The sequence below is a fragment of the Chlorocebus sabaeus genome, chromosome 6 (genome assembly GCF_047675955.1).
Source record: "Chlorocebus sabaeus isolate Y175 chromosome 6, mChlSab1.0.hap1, whole genome shotgun sequence".
NCBI lineage: Eukaryota > Metazoa > Chordata > Mammalia > Primates > Cercopithecidae > Chlorocebus > Chlorocebus sabaeus.
The window spans coordinates 58,185,883-58,210,746 of NC_132909.1; the positions used below are offsets into that span (position 1 = coordinate 58,185,883).

Consider the following 24,864-nt stretch of genomic DNA (forward strand, 5'->3'; position numbering starts at 1 on the left):
AGCCGGTAAATATCACATGGAAGGACGGATGGGCCACCGTGACCCCCACCCTACAGCGGATGACTGTGTGTCGGGTTTATGTGAGCACGCCCTAGAGGAAGAGGAGAAGCATGTCCCCACCTGGCCTGGGGTACAGTTCAAGCTCTCAGCTGACTTTCGGGAGCTTCCGGAGCCCCTGCCTTGGTCCCAGCTTTAAATGCTACTCTTCCCCTGCATAGGGAACTCACACAGTCAACCCCTCCCGCCCATCCTGTGTGGGGCCCTGTGCTCTCCTGCCTCCTGTCCATGTCACTGGCCTCTTCTACCTCCCAACCCCACTCTCTCCCCACTTCCTGTCTGCCCTATAATGAATGCGTTTCTATCTCCCCTTATCCTTGGCATCTTCTGGGGCTGCATGTGGGAACTGAGTTCTCAGCCCTTGGAGCATCTGGCCTTGGAGTCCCCCACCCACACACCACACGCTGGTGTTTGTGTGAGGTGCTCTCCTCCTGTCGGATGGCAGCTCCTGAGGCTGGGTTGTGCCCGGGCGTGTGTGATGGGCCATGTTCCGCTGGGCACTAGCCTGCTGATGAGGTCGCCAGAGACGTTCCCTGCAGAGGCTGAGCTGGGGGGCTCCTTCTCAGAGTGGGGGGCTGTCCTCCACGGGGCCCCTGCAGTGTCCCTGGTGGTGGCTCAGCAGCAGCCCTGGTCCGCCGGCCAGGCATCTGACCAGGCCGTGACAGAACACCAGGGGGGCAGGTGGCTGGCAAGGCCTCGGAGAACTCGGTTGGGAACAGGTCCAACTGCTCTGAAAAAATCAGCAGCTCGGAGAGTGTTTCTTGTGGTTTAGGGTGTGTGTCCAGCTCCAGGGCTGCAGCTGACAGTCACCTGAACTTGGCCAGGTCAGAGGGGCCTGACTATGTCACAGGCGGTTTCTGACCTGGAGCCTGCCTGAGCAGGGTCCCGAGGAAGCCGAGCCCAGACGTCTGCTTCCCCCCTTGACTGAGGCCAGGCTGAAGTGTACCTGCTGCTGCCCGGCTGGGCCAGTCTGCTCAGAGTTGGTGGTTCCCTGGCTTGAATGCTTCCCCAAACTAAACCTTTCCCGGCTCCCCAGCCCTGTTTGCCAAGATTCTTAGGGCTTTCGTCATGGCTGGGCCTGGCTACTCGTTGTGCAGCTCCTTCCCTGGCCTCGGTGCCCAGGCGCTGCAGTGACTTCTCTCTGATTGCCACAGTCGGCCCTGCAGCTCCTCCCCGTTCTCCCTGTGGACGGCCCTTTCTGTCTCTGAGCCTGTTGTCTCTTGTGCGTTCGCCACCCCTCTCTGTACCTGCCTTCTAAGCCTGCATCCCCTGTCCCAGCGTTCAGACGTGACACTCTCATGACTCGCAGACCACAGCATGCAGCTGGCCAGCGGTGATGCCCTGAACCGACAGCCAGGGTTCATCGCCTGTCATTTAGCTTGAACCCATTAGTTGATTCAGCCTCTTTCCTCTTAAATTACTTTTATTTTATCACTTTTAAAATTTATTTTAAAGGGGATAGTGGTGTTTTTCCTTGCTCAATAACAGTAACTGGAATAGGCCGGACACGATGGCTCATGCCTGTAATCGCAGCACTTTGGGAGGCCGAGTCAGGTGGATCACAAGGTCAGGAGTTTGAGACCAGCCTGGCCAATATGGTGAAACCCCCTCTCAACTAAAAATACAAGAATTAGCTGGGCATGATGGTGTGTGGCTGTAGTCCTAGCTACTCAGGAGGCTGAGGCAGAAGAATTGCGTGAACCCAGGAGGCAGAGGTTGCAGTGAGCCGAGATCGTGCCAGTGCACTCCAGCCTGGCAACAGAGCGAGACTTCATCTCAAAAAAACAAAAACAAAACAAAATTCGCCGGGTGTGGTAGTGTGCATATCTGTAATCCTAGCTACTCGGGAGGCCGAGGCAGGGGAATCGCTAGAACCCTGGAGGTGAAGGTTGTAGTGAGCCAAGACAGCACCACTGCACTCCGTCTCAAAAACAAAACAAAACAAACAACCCACACAGTAAGTGGAATAACAAATACAACAGCAACAAAACAATGGAATAAAATCTTCCTGGATACCCCACCCCTGAGCCTGAGGTGTTCTCTCTTGTGAAAGAGCTGTTCAGGCTGGACGTGGTGATTCTTGCCTGTGATCCCAGCACTTTGGGAGGCTGAGGCAGGAGGATTGCATTAGCCCAGTTGTTCAAGCCCATTTGGGCAACATGATGAAACCCCGTCTGTACCAAAAATTAAATTAGCCATTCACAGTGGTGCACACCTGTAGCCCCAGCTACTTGGGAGGCTGAGGTGGGAGGATCATTTAAGTCCAGGAGTTCGAGGCTGCAGTGAGCTGTGGTTGTGCCACCGCCCTCCAGCCTGGGCAACAGAGCAAGAACCTGCTTAAAAAAGAAAAAAAAAAAATCTGTTCTATAGTAGTGCCCACCTGGAAGTTCCTCCTTGCCAGAATAAGAAATATGGAAGGGGAATTGCGGCAGTTGTGTTCTGACCACGTGATTCGTGTGCCTTGTGCCTATGTTAGCTGCCACACTGTGGGAAATGCCTCACAGAAGGCACGTTGCCTTTTCCCTTGCGGCCCGCTGCCATACCCTCTGCAGTCTCGTCTCATAGGATCGAGGGATCCCGCACACTGGGATTCAAGCTCAGGAAAGAGGGCTGATGGCTTGGTAACAGCCAGGTCCTGAGTGCCTGGGGAAAGGCATGGAGGCTGGAGACCCCGCAGTCAGCATTCTTAGGGAGTTCCCAAATATCTCTGGGCACGGTGACTCACACCTGTAATCCTAGCTCTGAGGGAGGCAGAGGCAGGAGGAGCGCTTGAGGCTGGGAGTTCGAGACCTGCCTGGGCAGTATAGCAAGACTCTGTTCTCCAGGAAAAAAAAAAAAAGGTAAAAAAAGAAATAAAAAGAGTTCCCAAACATCACCCAAGCAGTAATGCAAATATCTTCCTCCAGGACACCCCCATCCAGCCCTGCCTGCTAGAAGCAGAACTGCTGACTGATTATTTTTCTGCTGTCATTTTGGGACTCTACCCCAGTACTAAACAGAGACCCTTGTTCTCAGAAAGCCCCTGCGGAAGGAAGTTCCGGGAACTTTCTGCCCGCCCTCGCCGCAATCCCCTGCCACCCGCCTCTGTGGGATGAGGCCCCACGGCTGACTCAGGCAGGCATCCATCAGCCTAACAGCCTCTCTCATCAGAGTCTCGATTGTTTGAAACAGACGGGCAGCCCTGGCCCTTCAAGACTAGCCTTCGTGGCTCAGAAGAGGGTAGCCCAGGGACCTGGATGGAATTTCTCCATCTCCCAGCCTTCACCCACCCCAGCATAAGATCGCCTTCATCCTCTCCTGAGGCCTCTGGCGGTTTTCTCTGAGGTTGAGAATCACCGCTGTTATTTTAGGAAGGAAGAACAACCCCCAGAACTGCAGAGCAAGTCTCTTGCTTCTTGCTTACTCTGGTCAAGTCAGCGTTCCACCCATGAGGAACCTTGGAGCTGCCGGACCCCTGGCTGAGCATAGTGTGGGTGTCCGGGAGGTATGTGCTGCCCACTGCAGAGGCCGACTCGGAGGCCACTGAATGCTGCCCTGTGGGTGGTTTTGCTCCCCCAGCTTTTACATTTTTATTTCATACTTGCAGAATCCTGTGTATTTTTCCAGTGTTCTCCCACCCCCAGCCTTCCCACAACAGCCTCCCCGGCTAGCCCCAGAGCACCCTGTGCCCGTCAGAAGAAGGCACTAGTGGGCCCCTCTGTTGAGTGGGGTCCCTGTGTCACCATCTAGACTGGCTGAGGGTTCCATAGTGGGCAGCTGCACAACCAGGGAGGGTCCTTGGGGCCCTGAGAGGGAGGGCAGGGGAAAGACCTTTGGTCCGTCTGCTGCAATCACGTTTCTGGAGCCCAGGAGTCCACTCGGCTGTCAAGAGGAGTCGGTAGGGGGTCGCCGTCCTTCCAAGAAGGGTTGCTTCTTACTGCATTCAGAACACGTTCCCCGGGCCGCACGCTGGTCAGCACCAATATGTGGCAGAGGACACCTCCCTTGTTCAGGCACCTCATGAAGGTTGTATCATAAAGGGTTTCAGATACAGAAAGACACCTAAGAATGACTAGCTGATGACCAGGTGCCCACCACGCCACCCAAATGAAGCCAGAGCAGGGCAGGCGCACCTTCACTGCGTGTGGGTTCCCTGCTCCAAAACGTGCGGGGTTGTGCGGCAGTCTACACCGCCTGTCAGCAGGATCACGTGCTTTCCTGCTTGGTTTCTTGTACCCTACTTTTTTTTTTTTTTTTGAGATGGCGTTTCTCGTCACCCAAGGTGGAGTACAATGGAACGATCTCAGCTCGCTGCAACCTCCCCCTCCCGGGCTCAAGCAATTCTCCTGCCTCAGACTCCCGAGTAGCTGGGATTACAGGCACCAACCACCACACCTGGATGATTTTCATATTTTTAGTAGAGACAGGGTTTTACCATGTTGGCCAGGCTGGTCTCGAACTCCTGAGCTCCATTGATCTGCGTGCCTCGGCCTCCCAAAGTGCTGGGATACAGGCGTGAGCTACCGTACCTGGTCACCTGCGTTTTAGGCTGAGCACTGCTTGTGAGTACCGTTCACACTGGCACATGAGGCTCCGCTCACATCTGCAGCTGCGTGGCTTTCCCTCGTGATTATTCCACAGCGTGTCTATCCATTCTCCGGCCAGTGGACATTTAGAGTCTCCAAGTTTCTGCATTTTCACACAGCCTGGCAGTGAGCAGTCCTTTGCGACACGTCTGAGAGCTTCTCCAGCGTGGTACCATACTTAATATGATCATCTACTGTAGTGCTTGATGACTGTGCCCGTGAATAGCCACTGCACTCCAGCCTGGGCAACATAGCAAGACCCTGCCTTCAAAAAAAGAAAAATAGCCACATAGGTTTTCAACGGTCCTAGCCTGGAAAAAAACAGCCCATTCAATTTGCACGACCCAAAGTCTTGGACCCGTGGCTAGCAATATCATGTGTTGCGCACTCGTAAAGTGTGTTATTTCAGCCCTCCTCCACTGTGCTGTATGTGCCTGGGGCCTTGGCCAGGAAGCCAAGTGGACGGGGAGGAGGCTCCCAGCTCAGGGTTAGCTCTGTGTGGTCCGGAGCGGGATGAACTGGGGTGGCTCCTGCGCTATCACTTCTGAGGACTCTGCTTCTGCCCGGCGCTCTCCTCACAGATGTAACATCCCCTCCAGCCTGTAAATTCCTCTGGAGTCCATGTTTTCAGTTTTGTTGTGCACAGTGAGGCCATGCTTACAGAAAGCACCTAGCACCCAGGCTCGTCGCAGAGGGCAGCTCGGGCCAGGACGCACGAACCATCCCCATTCCTCACAGGCTCCCCGTACAAATTTACCTACTTGCTAAGATTTATTTGTAGCAGCCAGGCACGGTGGCTCACGCCTGTAATCCCAGCAGTTTGGGAGGCCGAGGTGGGCAGATCACAAGGTCAAGAGATTGAGACCATCCTGGCCAACATGGTGAAACCCTGTCTCTACTAAAAATACAAAATATTAGCCGGGCGTGGTGGTGCACGCCTGTAGTCCCAGCTACTCGGGAGGCTGAGGCAGGAGAATCGCTTGAACCCGGAAGGCAGAGGTTGCAGTGAGTTGAGATTGCGCCACTGCACTCCAGCCTGGGTGACAGAGTGAGACTCCATCTCAAAAAAAAAAAAAAAGATTTATTTGTAGCCCCAAATCGTTCCTTTTGCAGTCATTTGCAGACAGGTATAGAGCAAAAAATTTGTCACCCAGGCCGGGCGCGGTGGCTCTCGCCTGTAATCCCAGTACTTTGGGTGGCCGAGGCGGGCGGATCACAAGGTCAGAAGATTGAGACCATCCTGGCTAACATGGTGAAACCCCGTCTCTACTAAAAATACAAAAAAAAAAAAAAAAAAAAAAAAAATTAGCTGGGCATGGTGGTGGGTGCCTGTAGTCCCAGCTACTTGGGAGGCTGAGGCAGGAGAATGGCGTGAACCCAGGAGGCGAAACTGGCAGTGAGCCGAGATCGCACCACTGCACTCCAGCCTGGGCAACAGAGCGAGACTCCATCTCAAAAAAAAAAAAAAAAATTTTTTTGTCACCCAGTGCGTATGTTCCTAGCCCAGGTCAAACAAAGCCACACTGCCTTCTGCCGGCTCTCGCGCTGTGTTCCAGCATGTATTTGCAGGCTTTTTAGCACCATGTTTCTCACATTTATGTGGATTTTGTTGGTGATTTCGCTGTTGAGAATGGCCCCAGCATCATGCAGCAGCGCTATCTCGTGTTCCTCAGTGCGAGGAGACTGGGATGAGCCTCACAGAGAAACCATGTGTGAGAGCAGCTCGCTCAGGCAGGAGTGATAGCGCCGTGTCCGGGAGTTCAGTGTGGGTGAATCACGGTAGATATGGACTAAGGAAATACGCATGAAGACCAGGTGCAGCGGTTCACGCCTGTCACCCGGCACTTTGGAAGGCTGAGGCGGGAGGATCGCTTGAGCCTAGGAGTTCCAGACTAGCGTGGGCAACAAAGTGAAACCCTGTCTCTACAAAAACACCAAAAAAAAAAAAAGCTGCGTGTGGTGATGCATGCCTGTAGTCCCATCTACTTCGGAGACTAAGGCAGGAGGATTGCTTGAGCTTGAGAGGTCAAGGCTGCAGTGAGCCATGATCATGCCACTGCACTCCAACCTGGGCGACTGAGCAAGACCTGGTCTCCAAAAAAAAAAAAATGTCCAGGTCCGGTGGCTCATGCCTGTAATCCCAGCATTTTGGGAGGCTAAGGCAGGTGGATCACTTGAGGACAGGAGTTCGAGACCAGCCTGGCCTACGTGGTGAAACCTCTTCTCTACTAAAAATACGAAATTAGCCAGGCATGGTGGTGTCATCGCAATTACTTGTAATTGTAATCGCAATTACTCAGAAGGCTGAGGCTGGAGACTCACTTGAACCCGGGAGGCAGAGGTTGCAGCAAGCCAAGATTGTGCCACTGCACTCCAGCCTGGGCAACAGAGTGAGACTCTATCTCAAAAAGAAAAAAGAAAAAATGGAATACACAAAACGGTTACGTAGTGATCATTTGGTGAACATGTTGTGACCAGAGGCTCACAGAAACCTAGCTGTGTGTTTCCCCTGTGAGCAGTGGCTCAGTACTGGCCAACTCTGTGCTTGAGGTAACTTTCTAGAACAGAGCTGCCACGAATAACGAGAAGTGACCAGCTCCTGTGGCAGGCAGGACAGCACTCCTCACAGCTGCCCCTCACCTCCACCCCTGGAACCATGACTGTTCCCTCACATGGCAAAGGGGACTTTGCGGATGGGACGAAGGTTACGGACCTGGGGGTGGGAGGTTATCCTGGCTTATCCACGAGGGCCCAGTCCCATCAGAAGGCCCTCAGAAAGCGGAGCACCTTCCCTGCTGTGGTCAGAGGGAGCTGAGACAAGGAAGAGAGAACAGAGGTAGCTGCTGAGGGGCCAATGCCTGCTAGCTCTGACAATGGAGGGAGGAGGGGACTGTGAGCCAAGGGATGTGGGTGGCCTCTGGATGCTGGAAAAGGCAGGAAAGCCCCAGAACACCCAGAACAGAGTGCAGCTCATAGCATCCCAATCTTAGCCCGGGGAGATCCCTGTCAGGATCTAACTTAGTGAAGACTTTGTGTTGCTTTAGCGTGTTGTTGAAGACGTGTATGTGGCTATAAGTCACTAGGTTTATGGTGATTTTTTATGGTGGCAACAAGAAACTCACACAGGTTCACACTGTCTTAAAGCCTTGTCCTGATTATGGTTTTCATCTCAGTCCTTAAGAGGCATGTGGGGGGAGACAGAGAGAGGCAGGGGAAATGGAGAGAGGCAGGGGAGACAGAGGCAGGGGAGACAGCAAGAGGCAGGCAGGCAGAGAGAGGCAGAGGGATCAGAGAGAGACAGGGAAGACAGAGTCGGGGACAGAGAGGCGGGGGAGACAGAGGCAGGGGGACAGAGAGAGGCAGAGGAGGCCTGTGGGGAGACAATTGTTTTGTCCTCTGTCAGCTCTCATCCCTGAAATCAACTGAAATCAAGAAAATAGGACCGGTTCACTTTGCTGTGTTGGCTTGAGGTGCCCTGCTACGAGCTGGGGTTCCATCCAGCCTTCCTTGGCTGTGACGCTCTTTGGAACTAATCTTCAGCTCCGCAGAAGTTGTTCCCTGGTCTCTGGAATCCCACCTTGGTGACTTAAAAGCTAGTGGACTGATAGGAAATTCAGTTCCTATAATTTGACTTGGATTTTGAAAACCGCCCGCTCGTTCAGGTTTACACAGAACACGCTATTGCCTGTCTAAGCCTGAGGGCACCACGCACCCCGGAAACACCAGAGCAGATCGTGTTCAAAACCACTGACTGTCCTGAAGACAGTTGACAGTTCCTGAGTTTGACGGCACGTTTTTTCCGATCCAGGAGCTGGAGCCCACACCAGATACCCACCCGTGACGCCCTCCCACATCTTCAAAGCGGGCGCTTCCGAACCTTGTCCTGGGCTTGTTTCCAAGCCAGCCTCACTGCTGCAGGCCCCATGTCTCCCCTTCCTGCCTTTCCTCGTGTCGTGCCCCTCTCTCCTGCATACGCCCAGATCCCACCCATCCTTCAAAGCCCACGGCCACAGCCACCTCCTTCCTGACTCACCCTGGCTCCCTCCCCACTGGCCTCCTGTCTGTCATAAGGCCTTGGGTTCTTGTGTGTGTGTGAGCCTGGGTTATACGTCTTTCCTTTTTCACTGTACCTGGCACAGGTAAATACTCATTCAGCCTGACTTGGACCTCAGTGACGGCTCCCGACCGTGGCTTTGAAGGATGGGTAGAATTTGGATGTAGGAAGAAGCAAGGAAAGGAGGGAGAGTTTCTGGTGCAGGGAGAGAGCCCTGCTCTGGGCATCCCCTAGGCAGGTGTTGGAGGGAGGCCCCAGCAGCATGGGTCTGCCTTGCCGTGTCCCTCCCCTCCATCCTGAGCCCAGGCAGCATCCATGGGGCCAGTCCTTCAGGGGAGCGGAAGCTGCCCTGGGTGCTGGGAGGAGCCTGGCTAGCAGACTGTGATGGCAGGGTGGGAGAGATTTGAATATTCTTACTGCTCCTAGCTCAGGAAGTGGCAGCACTAGTCCCTTGTTCTCTGGGGCAGTGACAACAGAGAAGCAAACCCTGGGGAGAAGGGCTGTGGGCCCGGGAGGCAGGGCTGCTTTCCCCCCAAAATACAAGTAAGCATAAGGCAGGGCTGTGGCATGCTTTGTGTTGGCGTCGCAGCAGCAGACATCCTGGCAGTGAGGGGTCACAGTCACGGCCACAGGCTCGCTCACGCACAGAGGCACGTTCTGGAAGGCAGGGAGAGCGTGGGCCTGCAGAGGTGGAGAGAGGGCGGGACATCCCCAGGGAAGGAGTTGCATTCACCACGGGCAAGGCGGGAAGTCAGGTAGGTGCTCAGGAGGTCAGGATGGGCAGCCGTGCCGTGTTCCCGGCTGGTAGGAAGACAGGAATGCAGGCTGATTGGGAAACAGGAGAAGGGGCACAGAGGCTGTGGCAGCTGCCTGGGGTGTGACACAGCAGCAGGTATGTGTCAGGGACGTGGGGAATTTTCTACCAACCTTCTTTAAGTCGAGTCATTTCTTTCTTGGTCCTTTGCTGCTTTATTTTTTTTTTTTTCCTTTTTTTGAGACAATGTCTTGCTCTGTCACCCAGGCTGGAGTGCAGTGGTGCGATCTTGGCTCACAGCAACCTCCACCTGCTAGGTTCAAGAAATTCTCCTGCCTCAGCCTCCCAAGTAGCTGGGATTACAGATGTGAGCCACCATGCCTGGGCTTTCACCATGTTGGCCAGGCTGGCCTTGAACTCCAAATCTCAGGTGATCTGCTTCCTTGGTCCTCTAAAATGTTGGGATTACAGGCATGAGCCACCAAGCCCGGCAGTCCTTTGCTTCTTTCCTCCCTCCCTTGTCCCCCAGTAGAACCTCAGAATTTGTGTCATGGCCATTGACAAATATGTCCAGTGCCTTGAGTGTTTCGGAACCGGGACTTGACTCTGTGGCTGATCTGGAGGCGCTCTGGGCGCAGCGTGAGAGTTCGTGCACAGTCAGCCAGCTGTAGGCGGTTTTTCCTGGTGTGTGTGGTCCTGTGAGTGCCTCACCAGGGTGCCCTGGAGATGGGTGTAACTCAGGGAAGGCATGTTCCTTTTCTCCCTCTTCTTAAAGAAGGGCATGCATGAAGCCTCCTGCTCCAGAAAAACTGGGCTCAGAGGTCATGTCACGGGGTGGAGGCGAAGCCCCTGGCCCCACACCCATCATTCCTCGGGACTCAGTTGTTCACAGTATTCACAGTTGTTCACAGAGTTCACAGATCCTAGGCACAGTAGCCTAGGATCGTAGGGTGGCGTGTGGTTTCTAAAGCACATCCATGCCTGAGACAGTTGAGGAACCTAAGACAGAGGGGTTTGCGTTCCTGCTCGGAGTCACTGCCCCGAACGGCAGAGCTGGAACCATATCCAGTCCCGGTGCCGCCCATCCAGGCACCCTCATCCCGCGTCAGCCTGCCTGCCTCGTGACCTCGTGGCAAACCTTTGCTCTGATGTGTTACTGGCACACCTGAGCTCCCGAGGGCAGGGCCACTTCTTGTTTGTTATCTCAACAAATAGTATTTATTATCTCAACATGTACTCAGTGACTGACTCCACCTGGATGCCAGGCCCTGTGCTGCCTCTGCTAGCCTTGTCCCCGTGCTCGGCCCTGCTGGCAGGAAGCTCGTGTTTGAGAACAGGGAACTTGGGATGGGTTGGTGACGAGAGCCTGTCCTGAGTGGTGTCCCTCCAAGGATGATGAGCCACAGCGGGGCAGAAGGGGCCCTGGGAAGCAGGCTGTACCCGCCAGCATCTCCCGGGCCTGGGGCCCAAACGCCAGTCTTCAGAGAGGAGAGGCTGCAGTCTTCTCGCTGCAGGGGAGATGGCAGGGGAACTCGGGCCATGTGCTTGCTTCCTCTGTGCTGAGGCCGTGGTCAGCAATCCTGAGATTCCCAGCCCGGGTTTCCACCACCGACGTCACTGTGTAAGGAGCAGGTGGTGCCTCTGAGCGGCTGGGGGCACCCATGCACCAGAGCCCGTGCACGTGACCTGGTGATGGGCAGGGGTGGCCATTGCAAGGTGACAGCTGCTGGCACCTGACGCTCGCGGAGGGTCCCAGTGCACAGGCGCGGCTGGCTGTGTCGAGCTGCTGACCGCCTCTCACCACCACCTGCCCTGCCCCGTGCTGCCTGGGATGACTTCCAGCCTGGCTGCTTTTGGTAGCCACGCCTCAGAAAACCAGCCTCCGTGACTGTGGGCCACCATGGGCATGAGTCACCTGTCACCAGAGCCTGGTGTCCCTGTGCAGATGTGCCAGGTGGGCAGAGGAGACAGGTGAAGGCACATTCCTCAGAGCCTGCTCACAGCTCTGCCCACCGTGCATTCTGTAGAGAACCTCAGCATCCTCCTCCCTGCTGGTAGCCAGGCAGGGATTTAGGCGGTTTCTGTTTGGCCTCCAGTGCCTGCCTCTCCCATGTGCTATCCGCCCAGACCTCAGACCTGTCAGTGTTCTTGGGCATCCTCCTAGATAAGAAACTGCCCAACTGGGGGAACTGGGTCCCCAGGATGAGTCAGATTCAGCCTGCCTAGCTCACGTTTTATTCTTTCCAAGTTCTCCCAACCTTGCAGCTCTCTGGGGAGGGAGCCAGCTCCAGGCTGGGAATGGGCCTGGTGGCCTCTGTCAGTATCAGCCCAGGTGAACTGTCCATGAGCCACAAAAAAGAAGGTGGTGGGAGGAGTATCATCTGGCTGCCTTCTGGGTCACTGCGGGGAGTTGCTGCCCCCGGAGCTTAGCTGCTGTCAAGGGGTGGGATGCGGCAAGGACCCCCAAGAGGTTCCCTGGAGTCCTTCATTCTAGGGCGCTAAGCATTGGAGAGTGCTTCCTGTGTCTGAGACGGGACAGCAGGGGCCCCACAAGCAAGCAAGCAAGAGGATAGCAGGAGGGTGGGACGGGCGGGGTGGGCGGGGCAGCCTGGCAGCCATGGGAACATCTGGATGGACGACGGAGCCCTGGTGGCTAAGACCCAGCTTGGGAAGATCCAGGGAGGTGCAGTGAAGAAGAAGGAACAGAGAGAGCAAAAGCTCTGAGGAGGGGTGGGGGGGCACCCAGGCAGATGGGGGTGTAAGATGAGGTGTGAAGGGGCAGGCGCATGAGAGATGAGGCATCAGTGGTGTGATGGGAGGGGGTCAGGAGACCAGTGATGGGGATCAATCAGGAGGGTTTCCTGTGGGAGGCCTCTCATTAGTCCTTCAGAAATGGAAGGGATCTTAGAGATGGTGAAGATGGTTTCTGTGTCTCAGGAAGGGCTCTGGGCTTTTGGGCCAGTCACCTCAGCTCTCAGGGAGTGAGGGAACTCACGGCCCCTCGTTGAGACCTGTGCACCTGCAGCCTCCCAGCGCTGTCACCATGCCCTGCGGCTCTCTCTCCAAGCCTCATTTCCAGTCTCTCCTGCGGGGCTGTGCGTTGCCTCAGCTTTGCTGTTGAGAAAAGATCCATTTTTAAGAAAGTCTTGGCCAGGCGCGTTGGCTCAAGCCTGTAATCCCAGCACTTTGGGAGGCCGAGACGGGCAGATCACGAGGTCAGGAGATCGAGATCATCCTGGCTAACATGGTGAAACCCCGTCTCTACTAAAAATACAAAAAAAAAAAAAATTAGCCAAGTGTGGTGGCGGGCGCCTGTAGTCCCAGCTTCTTGGGAGGCTGAGGCAGGAGAGTGGCACGAACCCGGGAGTTGGCGGAGCTTGCAGTGAGCCGAGATCGCTCCACTGCACTCTAGCCTGGGCAACAGAGCAAGACTCCGTCTCAAAAAAAAAAAAGAAAGAAAGCCTTATGGTTCCTGTGCACGTGGGTGATGTCATCACACTTTGCCCCTTGGATGCAGATCCTCCACGCTGGGTGCTGCTGCCCCAGTGGGAACACCAGCCTGCGCTCAGTGCTGCAGAGCTGGTGTTTCCCCGCCAGGCGGAGTCTCAGGGGATTTAGCGCCTCATTTGTTTGTGGGTTGGATTTTTCCTTTTATAAGTTTTCATCGGAAACTGATTTTACCAGTTGTATGTCACACGGCCCTCCTGCCTGGTCCCCAAGCTGAGAAATTACAATGCATGATGCACGAGGCTGATTTTCATGTAGATGTGTTCGCTTGGGCTAGAGCTCCGGGTGTGGCTTGGTCCTAGGAGAGGAGCCCCAAGCACTCACTGGCATCTCCATGTTTGGGTGAAACCCTGTGCAAGGGCAAGGGCGGGAGCATGTGTCCCACATAGCTGAGCCCCCTGGTCAGCAGGCCTGTCCTCCCATCTCCTGGGAAGGTAGCATGAGCTCCTGGCTCCCACTCCACCTGCTCCCAGATTCCTCAGCCAGCCCTGTGGCTTTGCCCCTCCCCTTCCACCTGCCCCGACTGCATTCCAGGCACAGCCTTTGACCTCCCTAACCACCCCTGTTGTCTGGCCTTGGGCCAGGCTCATCCCTTCTAGGCCCTTAGCTGTCCTGTTTATCACGTGGAGACATCTGCCCAGAGGCGGCTGCTGGGCCCGACTGGCTCTGTCCACTCCTCACGGGGTTGTCCTGGAGCTCTGTGGGGTCCTTCTCGCGCCACAGACAGTAGGTCCCAGCTTTCCACAGCAGAGGGCACCCCTTCTTCCCCACGCATGGAGGGGCAGGTGGGTCTCTTAGGTGCCAGAGAGTAGCAGGTCGGGCTCAGTGCTCTGTTTCCTCCTGGGCAGACTGGTAGTGGTGATGGGAGCCCCAGGGCTGCTGGTCATTAGAGCCGAGCCCAGCTCACCAGCCCGCCACCATGTGCTGGGAGAGTGTGTGACCCATGGCTTCTGCCAGATGGGCTGTGATGGAGCCCCCACCATTGGGCAGCGCTGGCCAGCCTGGGACCCATACGGCCGCCGGGCGCAGCCCGCAGCCTCCCCCACACCCATGTGGAGCTGGGCCAGGCAGGGTGCGTCCTCAGCAAGGGTTTCCAAGGACTGCTGAGTCACCTTGGGGAGGACGCCCTTCCCTCAGCCAGGGCCAAGGCGCCTTCCCAGCCTTGTCGCAGCTGGAGCTGGATCTGCAGAGAAAGGCCCTGAGCGACCCCCCGAGTCCACCTGACCCCTCACTCCCCACTCCCAGCCTCGTGGTCAGATTCCCTAGCCTGCATCTCGGAGGCCTGTACCACAGCTCCAGGTTGTCTGGGAAGTGAAGGAGAGGCTGGGGTGTGGGACCCTGACCAAGAGCATAACATTCGTGGGTATCTCCTGAGTGCCAGGCGCTGCCCAGGGTGTGGGGGCGATGAGAGGGCCAGTGAGGGCTGTCCCCAGGGCAACTTGATGTGGGGCGGGGGGTGGCCACGGGAGAGAGCAAGACGCAGCCCCATGCTCTGGGGACTGGCCTGCGACTTGGACTGAGGGGACAGACCCAGAGCCCCCATGCTCCCAAGCCCCTCACAGAAGAAACGCAGAGGTCGAGGCCCAGGGGCCAGACCAGAGCCAAGGGGTCAGCACGGGAGAGGCCGGGCTGCAAGGCCGTGGCATGGGAAGGGCAGCATGTGGACCAGAGGCCGAGCCTCTCAATGCAGATGAGGGCCAGGAGGCCAGGGAGGAGGCTGTCCCGGGAGAAACGCTGATTGCCCCAGCTAGGGTGGACGGGTCAGGTTCGGGCTGGTGGAGGCCTTCTGGGATGCAGGCCCTGCACAGGGTTCCTTGGGGCTTAAAGTCAGCAGCCAGAGCTGGAGGCCTCATCAGAAAGGCAGTGTGGACTGGACTCCCGCTGGTGACTTCGCTGTCAGCACAGGAGAGGTCCGTCTGGCCCTGGGGCTGCCCTCACAGAGCCTCCGGCCACCAGACCATCATAGGTAAGGCCTGACTGCCCCCTTTGTGTCTCGGGGATGGTGACAGAGCTGCCCCGTGGCCATCACCACTTCGTCTGCGTGACTTCTTTCCGGTGGCTGATTTCCTCTCTGCTTCCAGTTCCCCTGATGCGTCGGCCTCAGACTCTTGGATGGGGCCCCCAGAGCCCATCCGGAGGATTTATCTTGCCTAAGTTTTTTTCTCCCCCTCATTTTCACGTACCGGGCAAGAGAGTGGTGGCTGTGACTTCAAATGGCATTGGCTCGCTGCCGCACACACAGCAAAGCATTTATCTCTCTTTTGCCAACCTAAGAGTCCTTTCTCTAGCTCCAAGAGCCAGGAGCTAGGCAGGGCAGGGCCCAGACAACCTGAGAGATGGCGTGAATGGCCAGCACCACAGTTGGCAGAAATGCACTCCTGAGGCGATTTAGACTGCGGTAGCTGGGCCTGACCATGGCCCCCAGTGTCTGGCTCTCTTTCCCTACCATGGCACCCAGCCCCACCTCTGGCCAGGAAGTCTGCGGCAGGCCTGTCCCCACAGGCTGGGGGCCATGGCGAACCCAGGCTCTCAGGGGGCCCTCTGTGGCCTGGTCTGAGGCAGAGCCCATTCTGGTTCCAGTCCAGAGCCAGTATCTTGGTTGCCAGCCCAGGCCCAAGGGACTGCCCCTTTGGCTAAGAGGATGCCTGAGGCTTCCAGAGCCACTGTCCTTTTGCTGCCAGAGCTTCGTTCCCAGACGAGCCCCTGAACCACCACAGAGGTGGGTCTGTGGCTGTCCCCTGGTGCCCGATCTGGCCATGGTGGTGGCGTCTGGTTTGGGGTTTCCGTGGGAAAATGATTTCAGAAACTTTGTCCCGATTCATTGTTTTCAGTGCCCCCATTCCCAAAGACTGCTTTTTAAAAACCATTCAGCCTTGATGGACAGGAGGGGAGATCTCTGCTGCGAGGCTGGAGGCTTGAATGACAGTGCAAATGCAGGGCTCTCAGAACTCCCAGATGCTGAGGGGAGCCCCGGCTGTCGGGACCCTTCCCTCCATGCATCACACACAGTGGGTGATGACCCAGTCGGCCCCGGGGCAGAGCCTCCCTCCATCTTCCCTTGAGCTGGGGAGTGAGTTTCTGCCATCTGACTCCTCACTGCCAGGCCATGAGGATCACCTGGCACCCGTGAGGGTCACTTGGCACCCGTGGTGCTCCTGTGGCCCCTCCCACTGCTCCTTTCCCTCCCACTCCCGGCCTCGTCCCTGCGCATGTTCAGGAATGACTACTCCTGCTTTCCACCTGGGGATGCCCTGCAGGCTCCCGAACCAGGAGCCCCCGGCCACAACCCTGCCCACGCCTGTGCTTACTGCCATGCGAAAGCTCAGAGCTGCTTGCAGTAGCGCAGCCCCTGTGGATAGGTGAGATTTCATAGTCAGCACACAAGGGCCTCAGGTCCGGAGAGTCCCCATGCCACTGGGGCCACTGGAGGTTTCCAGCAAGGACAGACAGACACATCACCAAGCTAGGAGCCTGGGAGCACACATGGAAAAGGGGACACGAAAGTCAGTGGCTTCCTGTGCCGCCGGGCAGCAGGCCGCCTCCAGGCTGTGCGCGTCTTGGACTTTTTTGACTCATGGGAAAGAAGCTGTGATGGACCTGAGGAGGTGGCCATGTGTGTTGGGCAATCAGGGAAGGGCATTGCAGTTGTAAAGGGATTTAGAGACACACGGATATGATACATCCTTATATCCTTTGCCCCTGCCCTCATCCCATGTCAGGGCTTTTTCTACGCTGCAGGGATCCTTGCGTCCCTCCCTGGGGCCTCCACCCCAACCCTGCATTCCAGTTGTTCTGCACACAGGTCTGATCAGGATTCTGCTGCTCCTGCAGGCCTTACCCTGACTTCGCCCCATTCCGTGGCCGACCAGGCCTTGAACACGGCTGCAGTGTTAGAACTGCGCCCACTGTGAGGAGGGGCTGAGCCCTCACCTCCTCCACGTCCCCTTCAGCTTCCTCCTCGTGGTGTCGGGCACCGCGCACAGAGTACCTAGCATGGGTACTGTGAATAGTGGCTCTTGTTCCATGTGTCCTGCCTGCCCTGTCCCTGGTCTTGCAGGTGGCTGGGCCTGGACCCCTACTATGGTCCCCAGTTCCCCAACCCGTGCCCTGTCCCGGGGCTGTTGTCCCCTAGTCCTGTAAATATATGGCCTTGGACAGGCACACAGTGTCACCCTGTAGTCTTAGCACTTGGGAGGCTGAGGCAGGATTGCTTGAGGCCAAGAGTTCGAGACCAGCCTGGGCAACATGGTAAGACCCCTGCCTCTTTAAAAAAAAAAAAAAAAAAAGATGAGGCTTTCTCACAGGTACTCGCTGTGGTTAACGGCTGTGCCCACCTGCCATTGCACCCTGTGTCTGGCGCTGGGTGAGGCCCCTGTGGTCTGTGTGCTCAGATTCCGCTGAGGAAGACTGCAGGGAGGGGGGACATGGAGGTGGCTCTGTGGCACAGCGTGGGCACCCCCACAGTACCACCAACGCCAATGGGCAGGTGGACAGCAGCCAGAGACGCGCTCCCCAGCTGAGGGAGGACAGGTGACCTCTGCTGTGAACCTAGAAATTACCGAGCGCCCCAGCATGACTGCCAGTGAGACCTGAGGACCCTGGGGCCGACCCCTCCGCAGGCAAATGTGGCGCATCCCTGCAGGCTGGGCCACAGCAGCCCTCCCCTGCCCTCCCCCATGCTGGCCTTCTCCGTTAAAAGAGAAAAAAAACACAACCTTGTTAATTCGTCAGAGCAGATTGTCTGCTGGGGCACCAAGCCTGAGGCGGGCATTTGTGTTCCGTGCCGTGTGGATCAGCTTTCGTGGCTGAGATGTTTAAATCAGCAGCCAGCTCCACTCGGCAGGATTCGGAATTTTCCTCCTGCTCCTGCCAAGTGGCCACCACAGCTGAGCCTGCCGGGCGAAGGGCAGCAGCCCACACCCCTCTGGGTAAAACCTGGGATTCTCCTGCCTGTGGCAGCCCTGCCCTGGCTCTCGGTCCACAGCATCTTCACAGTTCGTTTCTGCGTTTTTCCACCATGTATTCTCTGTTCTTCTGTATGTCACATCCCTTGCTCCTCTCCAAAGAGAGCCAAAGGTCTAAACTCTAATGAATGCCAGGCTTCAAAGGAATAGCCCCCTTCTCCCAGGGGCACAGGAGTCCCATGCTCTGGGGCAAAACCCCTTCTTCGTGTCCAGCTCTGTCATTTCCCAGGCGCCTGGCTCACAAGTGACAAGTCAGGGTCAGGCAGAAAATGCATGGGGCGTGCAGGTGGTGGGTACAGGTGGGCTGCGTGAGCATGGAGTGGGCAGGTCTCCACTGGGCGCCTCTGGGCAAAGATCTGAAAGACTACGAGCCAGTCTGGCCAAGCCCTGGGGAAGTGTCTGGCAGGCAACAGTGGGTTCCTTCCCAGAAGCCACTGCCAGGCTTGACTGAGCCGGGGCCTCTCCCATGGTGACTTCTCACCTGGCAGGGTTGGCCAAACCTCACTTCCCCCTGCCCCAGGTGGGGACATGTCATAGCCTCTGTGGGAGGCCAGCATCTGAAGCAGGGGCAGAGTCTTCCCTCTTGGGCCTGGCCTATATTTGTTCCAGGACTGGTGAGAGGAGGTGCTGGTGTCGCTCTGAGGATGGCAGCCCTTGTGGGGCCTGCGGGTCGTCACTTGGGGTTTGCAGCTGGTACTCTGACCCCGTCCAGCGGGGGCCCTTGGGGGAGTGGGGAGGGGTCCCCCACCCATCCTGCCACCCTGATACAGGCTCAGTCAGTGGAGGGTGGTCTTTGCAGTCTCCCTCGGCAGGGCTGGACTGCTGGGACCATGGCCTCGGTCTTCCCTCCCTACCGGCAGGGTCTCTGATGCAGGGGCATCGGGGCTGGGTGCCCCACAACAGGCAGCTCTTGCCTGGTAGATGGCACCAGGGTTGGGAACGCCCACTCCAGACAGCGAGCCCAGAGGCGCTCTCTGCTGAGCCTCCTGTGGCACCCGGCTCTGCCACAGACTCTCAGTCCCCTCCATGCTCAGCAGTGCTGGTGCGGAGGCCGCACTGAGTAGGGCTCCGACGGGCAGGAGCCCACGCTTGGTTTCTGCACTTGGCGGCTGGCGCTGCACTTGGCCTGGCTGCCTTGCTTTTCCCGTGTTTCCCTTGTGGCTATTCATCCCTGTGTCCATCTGTGCCGGTTTCTAGTTTGTGAGCCTTGGAGAGAAGGGACCTTACAGGGTCGTATCTGCTGCCCAGTGCCTGGCCCGTGGGGGATGATCAGTCACCACAAGGGACTTAGCTGGAGCTGAGCAGAGGGACCTGGGTAGTTAGAACACAGCCTCCTGGGTGTCAGGGGTGCGAGGAGTCAGGTCAGGAAGTCATTCTGGGGCTCAGGAAGGCAGGGTCCTGGATTCCCAGGTGAGATGGGCAGGCGGGGCCGGGGCCAGAGCCAGAGGCCACCAGATGGGTCTTTGGTGCCATGGCGGGTCCCCAGCCCCTCCCCTCAGAGGCAGGATGTGGTCCCCGCCGGCAGGGCCTCTCCTCCTGCCCTACGTGAGGCAGGGGGCTGGGGAAGGGCCCTGACGGAGCCGCTCCCGCCAGCCTGCACACCAGGTCCTGCCTGGGCAGGTCGTGGGGCCGGGGTGGCCTCGGCCCAGAAGATGCGGTTTCGCGGCCCGCTGGCTTCAGTTCTCCTCCCGGCTTCCCAGAAGAGTCCAGTCTCACATCAGCCACTCATTTCCCTCTCCGGCAGCCGCTGGCTCTGAGCACACCCTCTCTCGCCACGATCACAAGAAGTGAAACTGTCCCAGGAAATAGAGTGGAACGCCCCAAAAACACCTAGGGAGGGCGGGCTCCTTCCTCCTCCTGCCTTCAGCAGAAATGGAGGGCAGCCCCACTCTCCTGCCCTGCCAGGGCCATTTCCTGCCTTTCACCTGTGCCCGAGTCTAGCCCTCCCGCGGCGGGGTTTTTAAGACGAGGGGGTTTTTAAGAAGCTTCCAAGGTGGTGTGTGGCTGAGTTGAGAACCACCAACTCACAGGCAGGAAAGGGACGGGTCAGAGGCGTGGGGCCTGGAGGTCGTGTGTTCACTGAATGCCCGGCGCACATGAAGGCAGGTGGACAGAAAGGGTCCCGATGTGTGGGTGAGGATAGTCCCGTGGTGTGGGGGCTTCCAGAGCCATGCCTTAGAGGAGGGCCGGGAATTCCTTGGGAAAGGGGCGGCTGTCTTTTTGGGCAGGATGCCAGGACACAAGACCAGCAGTGTACTCTGGGCAGGCTACCTTTTGCAGAGCTTGGGGTTGGGGGCATTTGCACTCATGGTGCCCTGGTCTGTGACCTCCAGGCATGGGCTGGAGGGTACAGCAGGTGCCTGGCGTGGGCAGAGCCCCAGGCTCAAGCTTCTCCCGCCCCAGCACTTCCTGCTCTTGGGTCCTGAACTCCTGACTGCCCTGCTGGACACCCCCCAGCCCCACACAGCCAACGCAGTGTGGCACCGCAGGGACACTCATGACATCCCTTGGCGACATCTTGTGACAGCTCAGGGCAGGCAAGCACCAACCGGACCTGGAGAGCACCGTGGTTGCCTGGTCCAGGGGCACAGGCCATGGCCCGTGTCAACAGTCACCAGCCCACGGCACACAACACCTCCCTCTCCTGCCCAGGCCGTGTGTGCACATCTTCACACAAGTGATCAGACCCGGGACGTTAAAGTTGCCGATGACTTCAGAGATGGCACACCCTGTGACACTTGGCCCCCAGAGGGCAGGGCCAAGCGTGTGACCTCAGGCAGCCTCCCTCTGGGAGCCTTCATTTCTGGCAGGCCCCAGCAACCACTCGGCTCTTCATGAAGTGCTGTGTGCTGGGAAGGGCCTCACACTATCCCTCTCGCTCTGTTCGGCATCCCTTGGTGCCAGGCACACATGGGGTGCCCGGGGTGAAGAAAGCAGCACCTGTGCTCCGACAGTGGTACTGGGGTTCAGGGGCTCCTGCTACGTTCCATGGGACGTTTCAGGGCTGTTCTTCACATCCCAGGCGCTGTCAGAGGGAATGGTTTGGGAATTCAGTGCCTGCTTCTGCCTCCTCACTACACGAGGAAAGAGATGCTGTAAGTGCCTGTCATTGTCATCGCTTTCACCGTAGCTGAGAGCCATGAGGACTGAGGTGTGCCAGGCCTGTGTCGACTGCCTTGTGAAACTCAGTGTCCACGTGGGGCAGGGTCCGGGCTGTCCCATCCTGAGACACAGGCACCAAAGCACAGGAGAGTGGTGGCCTCCCTGCCCGGCCGCCTGCACCTCTGCTCCTAACTGTCAGCTCCTGCTGCCTCTCCCAACCGAGCTGGCAGGATTTTTTTCTTTTTTAAGTAGACCCCAAATACTCAAGGATGGGGGCAAATCCCCACATTGCTATCTATGGGGATGTTTGTGTAGGCGCTTCTGGAAGCAGTGTCTTCTGAGCCATGTGTTCCCAGGCTGAGGTTCTGGACTCCACCGTGGCCGAGATGGGGCCTACTGTGGCGGGGTCCCCAGTGGGCATGTGAGTGGCAGTTGGGACACACACAGGCGGGCAGGCTACCCCCACCCTCACCCTCCCTGTCCTGCAGGCCCATCCTGCTCCACAGGCAATGTGTGGCCCTGGGGTGCCCACGGCAGTGCCCGAGGTATGTGTCCTGATCACTTGGCCTACTGCCTCTGGCTGTGGATGCCATGTGGCTGGAAGGCCACCCAGGGCCTCCTGTGCTCTTCTTTCTCCTCCCCCTGGGCTCACAGCATTTCACTTCTTCTGCCCTCTAGCTGGTCAGTGAGAAGGTCGGAGGGGCCGAGGGGACCAAGCTGGACGATGACTTCAAAGAGATGGAGAAGGTGAGGAAGAAACTGCATGCTCTGTGTGGTGGCGGCACTGCCAGGGCCTGACCTCTGCAGGGCATAGTGGAGGCGGCCAACCCTGATGGGCCTGGGTCTGGACTCATGGGGCCCTGCAGGCGTGGAGAGCTGGGGTGGTGTGGGGGCTTCGTCAGCTGGACTTGACAGGCACCAGCTCTCTCCCCTGCCCTGGGCAGGCAGCTGTGGGGACATGGCTGAGCTGAAGACATGGAGAGGGGGTTGGGGGGTCCTGGTATGGGCTCCTACGGCACGAGGTGGTGCAGCAGTGGGGTCTTGTGTGCCTTGGGCCCCCAGTGGCTGTGGAGTCTTTTTTTTTTTTTTTTTTTTGAGACGGAGTCTTGCTCTGTTGCCCAGGCTGGGGTGCAGTGGCCAGATCTCAGCTCACTGCAAGCTCCGCCTCCCGGGTTCACGCCATTCTCCTGCCTCAGCCTCCCGAGTAGCTGGGACTACAGGCACCCGCCATCTCGCCTGGTTAGTTTTTTGTATTTTTTAGTAGAGACGGGGTTTCACCGTGTTAGCCAGGATGGTCTCGATCTCCTGACCTCGCGATCCACCGGTGTCGGCCTCCCAAAGTGCTGGGATTACAGGCTTGAGCCACCGCACCCGGCCTGGCTGTGGAGTCTTACATGCTGCTTCTCTCCACAGAAGGTGGATGTCACCAGCAAGGCTGTGACAGAAGTGTTGGCCAGGACCATCGAGTACCTGCAGCCCAACCCAGGTGGGTGCTCCAGCCACTGCCAGGGCCTGCCCCAGGCCCTCTGGCCTCTGTCAGTCAGAGGGAATGTAGGGGATGACAGAACCACCAGGCTCATGGGTGGCAGGCTTCAGGCACAGCTGGATCCAGGGGTGCAGAGACCATCCTTGGCACCACATGCTGCCTTTCCACCTCAGCCAGCAGCTCAGTCCCCCTGTTGACTTCACTCTCATGCTGACTGGTTCCTCGAGGCTGTCCCAGCCTTAAACCCCTCTTCCAGCCAGCAGTCCTGGCAGGGAGCCTCTCCCCCAGCTCACTTGTGGGACCCATTTGTATTGGCCGCCCCCTCACCCAGTGCCCCTGGGATGGGTCTCCCTGGCCAAGAGACGGACCTTTCCCCAAGGAAAACCCAAACACTGGCTCCATAGGAGGCCAAGGACGGGGTAGACGCACACCCAGCAGTGTCCACTCAGGCTCTGCCAGGAGCAGGCAGCAGAAGGGACACGGCTCCTCACCTACCCCGGGAGCCTTGGCCTCACCACCCCCCGACTGCATATCACTGCTGTGCCTCCTCCCTGGGACCCCCCAGATGAGAGGTATAGCCACATTCCAAGAGGAGCAGCCCTTGGAAGGAGGATGTGTTGCCCCCTGAGGAGCTTGGTCACCTCTCCACCCGCTGCCAGTTCCTTCGAGGCTAGCAGGGGAGCAGGGAAGGGACCCTCCGGGGATTCCACTGTTCTTTGTGTGGCCTGGACTGTCCACAGGCACGGGAGGCAAAGGTGGGGCAGGGGATGTGGGGGCTGCAGCCCGCCAGGGCAGAGGAGTGCAGGCCTCGCAGCCCACACCCACCTGGCCATCCTATCCCAGCCTCGCGGGCTAAGCTGACCATGCTCAACACGGTGTCCAAGATCCGGGGCCAGGTGAAGAACCCCGGCTACCCACAGTCGGAGGGGCTCCTGGGCGAGTGCATGATCCGCCACGGGAAGGAGCTGGGCGGCGAGTCCAACTTTGGTGAGTGGTGCTCTCTGGAAGCCACGCCCACCCTCCCTGGAGGCCACGCCTCAACACAGGCAGGGCAGGTCCAGGTCCAGTCCATGGGGCCCCTTCCTGTAGCTCCAGACCTTCCCCAGCTCAAGCCAGCTGGTTCCCCAGGGTCTGGACCCCCCACCCCCAGCATCTATCCTTCCACCACCTTCAGCCTGTTAAGGGCAAACCTAGGCCCTTTTAGGAGTGTGGGAAGGGGGCTGGTTTAACATCCAGTATTGATTGGGATTTTAGGATCCTTTGTTTTATTCTGAGTTCCAATTTCCAGGCCCTTGGCCTGGAGTGTGGGGGCTGTTAGAAGCTGGGATGGGGCTGAGTGCAGTGACTCACGCCTGTGATCCCAACACTCTGGGAGGCCGAGGCAGGTGGATCACCTGAGGTTGGGAATTCGAGACCAGCCTGACCAATATAGAGAAACCCCACCCTGCCTCTACTAAAAAAACATTATTTTTATATATATATATATATATATATATATATAAGATATAATTAGCCGGGTGTGGTAGCGCATGCCTGTAACCCCAGCTACTCAGGAGGCTGAGGCAGGAGAATCACTTGAACCCAGGAGGTGGAGGTTGCAGTAGCCCAGATTGTGCCATTGCACTCCAGCCTGGGCGACAAGAGCTAAACTCCATTTAAAAGAAAAAAAAAAGGCTGGGCGTGGTGGCTCACGCCTGTAATCCCAGAACTTTGGGAGGCCGAGGCGAGTGGATCACGAGGAACAGGAGTTGGAGAAGAGCCTGGTAAATATGGTGAAACCTCGTCTCTACTAAAAATACAAAAATTAGCTGGGTGTGGTGGTGCACACCTGTAATCCCACCTACTCAGGAGGCTGAGACAGGAGAATCACTTGAACCTGGAAAGCAGAGGTTTAAGTGAACAGAGATCACGCCACTGTACTCCAGCCTGGGCGACAGCGAAACTTCGTCTCAAAAAAAGAAGTTGGAAAGGATCCGGGTGTGGTGGTGCACGCCTGTGGCCCCAGCTACTTGGGAGGCTGAGGTGCCAGCATGGCTTGAGCCCAGTTCGAGGCTGCAGTAAGCTGGGACAGCGCCACTGTGTTCCAGCCTGCGAAACCCTGTTTCAAAAACAAAGGCTGATGAGGTCTCGGTCCAGTGGTCTCAGGCCTGGCTTCTCCACAGGCGACGCATTGCTGGATGCCGGCGAATCCATGAAGCGCCTGGCAGAGGTGAAGGACTCCCTGGACATAGAGGTCAAGCAGAACTTCATTGACCCCCTCCAGAACCTGTGTGAGAAAGACCTGAAGGAGATCCAGGTGCTGCTGCTGTGCCAGCCCGGGGCCTATCCCTTCCCCCTGCCGATGGGGCAGCCCCATTCCTGCCACCCTTGGCACT

At 57.6% G+C, this 24,864-nt stretch overlaps 1 protein-coding gene across 1 annotated transcript in view; it reads left to right on the plus strand.

Annotated features, from left to right (window-relative positions):
- SH3GL1 (SH3 domain containing GRB2 like 1, endophilin A2) overlaps window positions 1–24,864 on the plus strand; it is a 39,823-nt gene that overhangs the window by 11,319 nt on the left and 3,640 nt on the right. Inside the window, exons 2-5 of the mRNA XM_007994832.3 lie at window positions 21,682–21,750; window positions 22,417–22,489; window positions 23,333–23,476; window positions 24,652–24,785. Coding sequence (XP_007993023.1) covers window positions 21,682–21,750; window positions 22,417–22,489; window positions 23,333–23,476; window positions 24,652–24,785 — 420 coding nt within the window. The remainder of the gene's footprint in view (window positions 1–21,681; window positions 21,751–22,416; window positions 22,490–23,332; window positions 23,477–24,651; window positions 24,786–24,864) is intronic.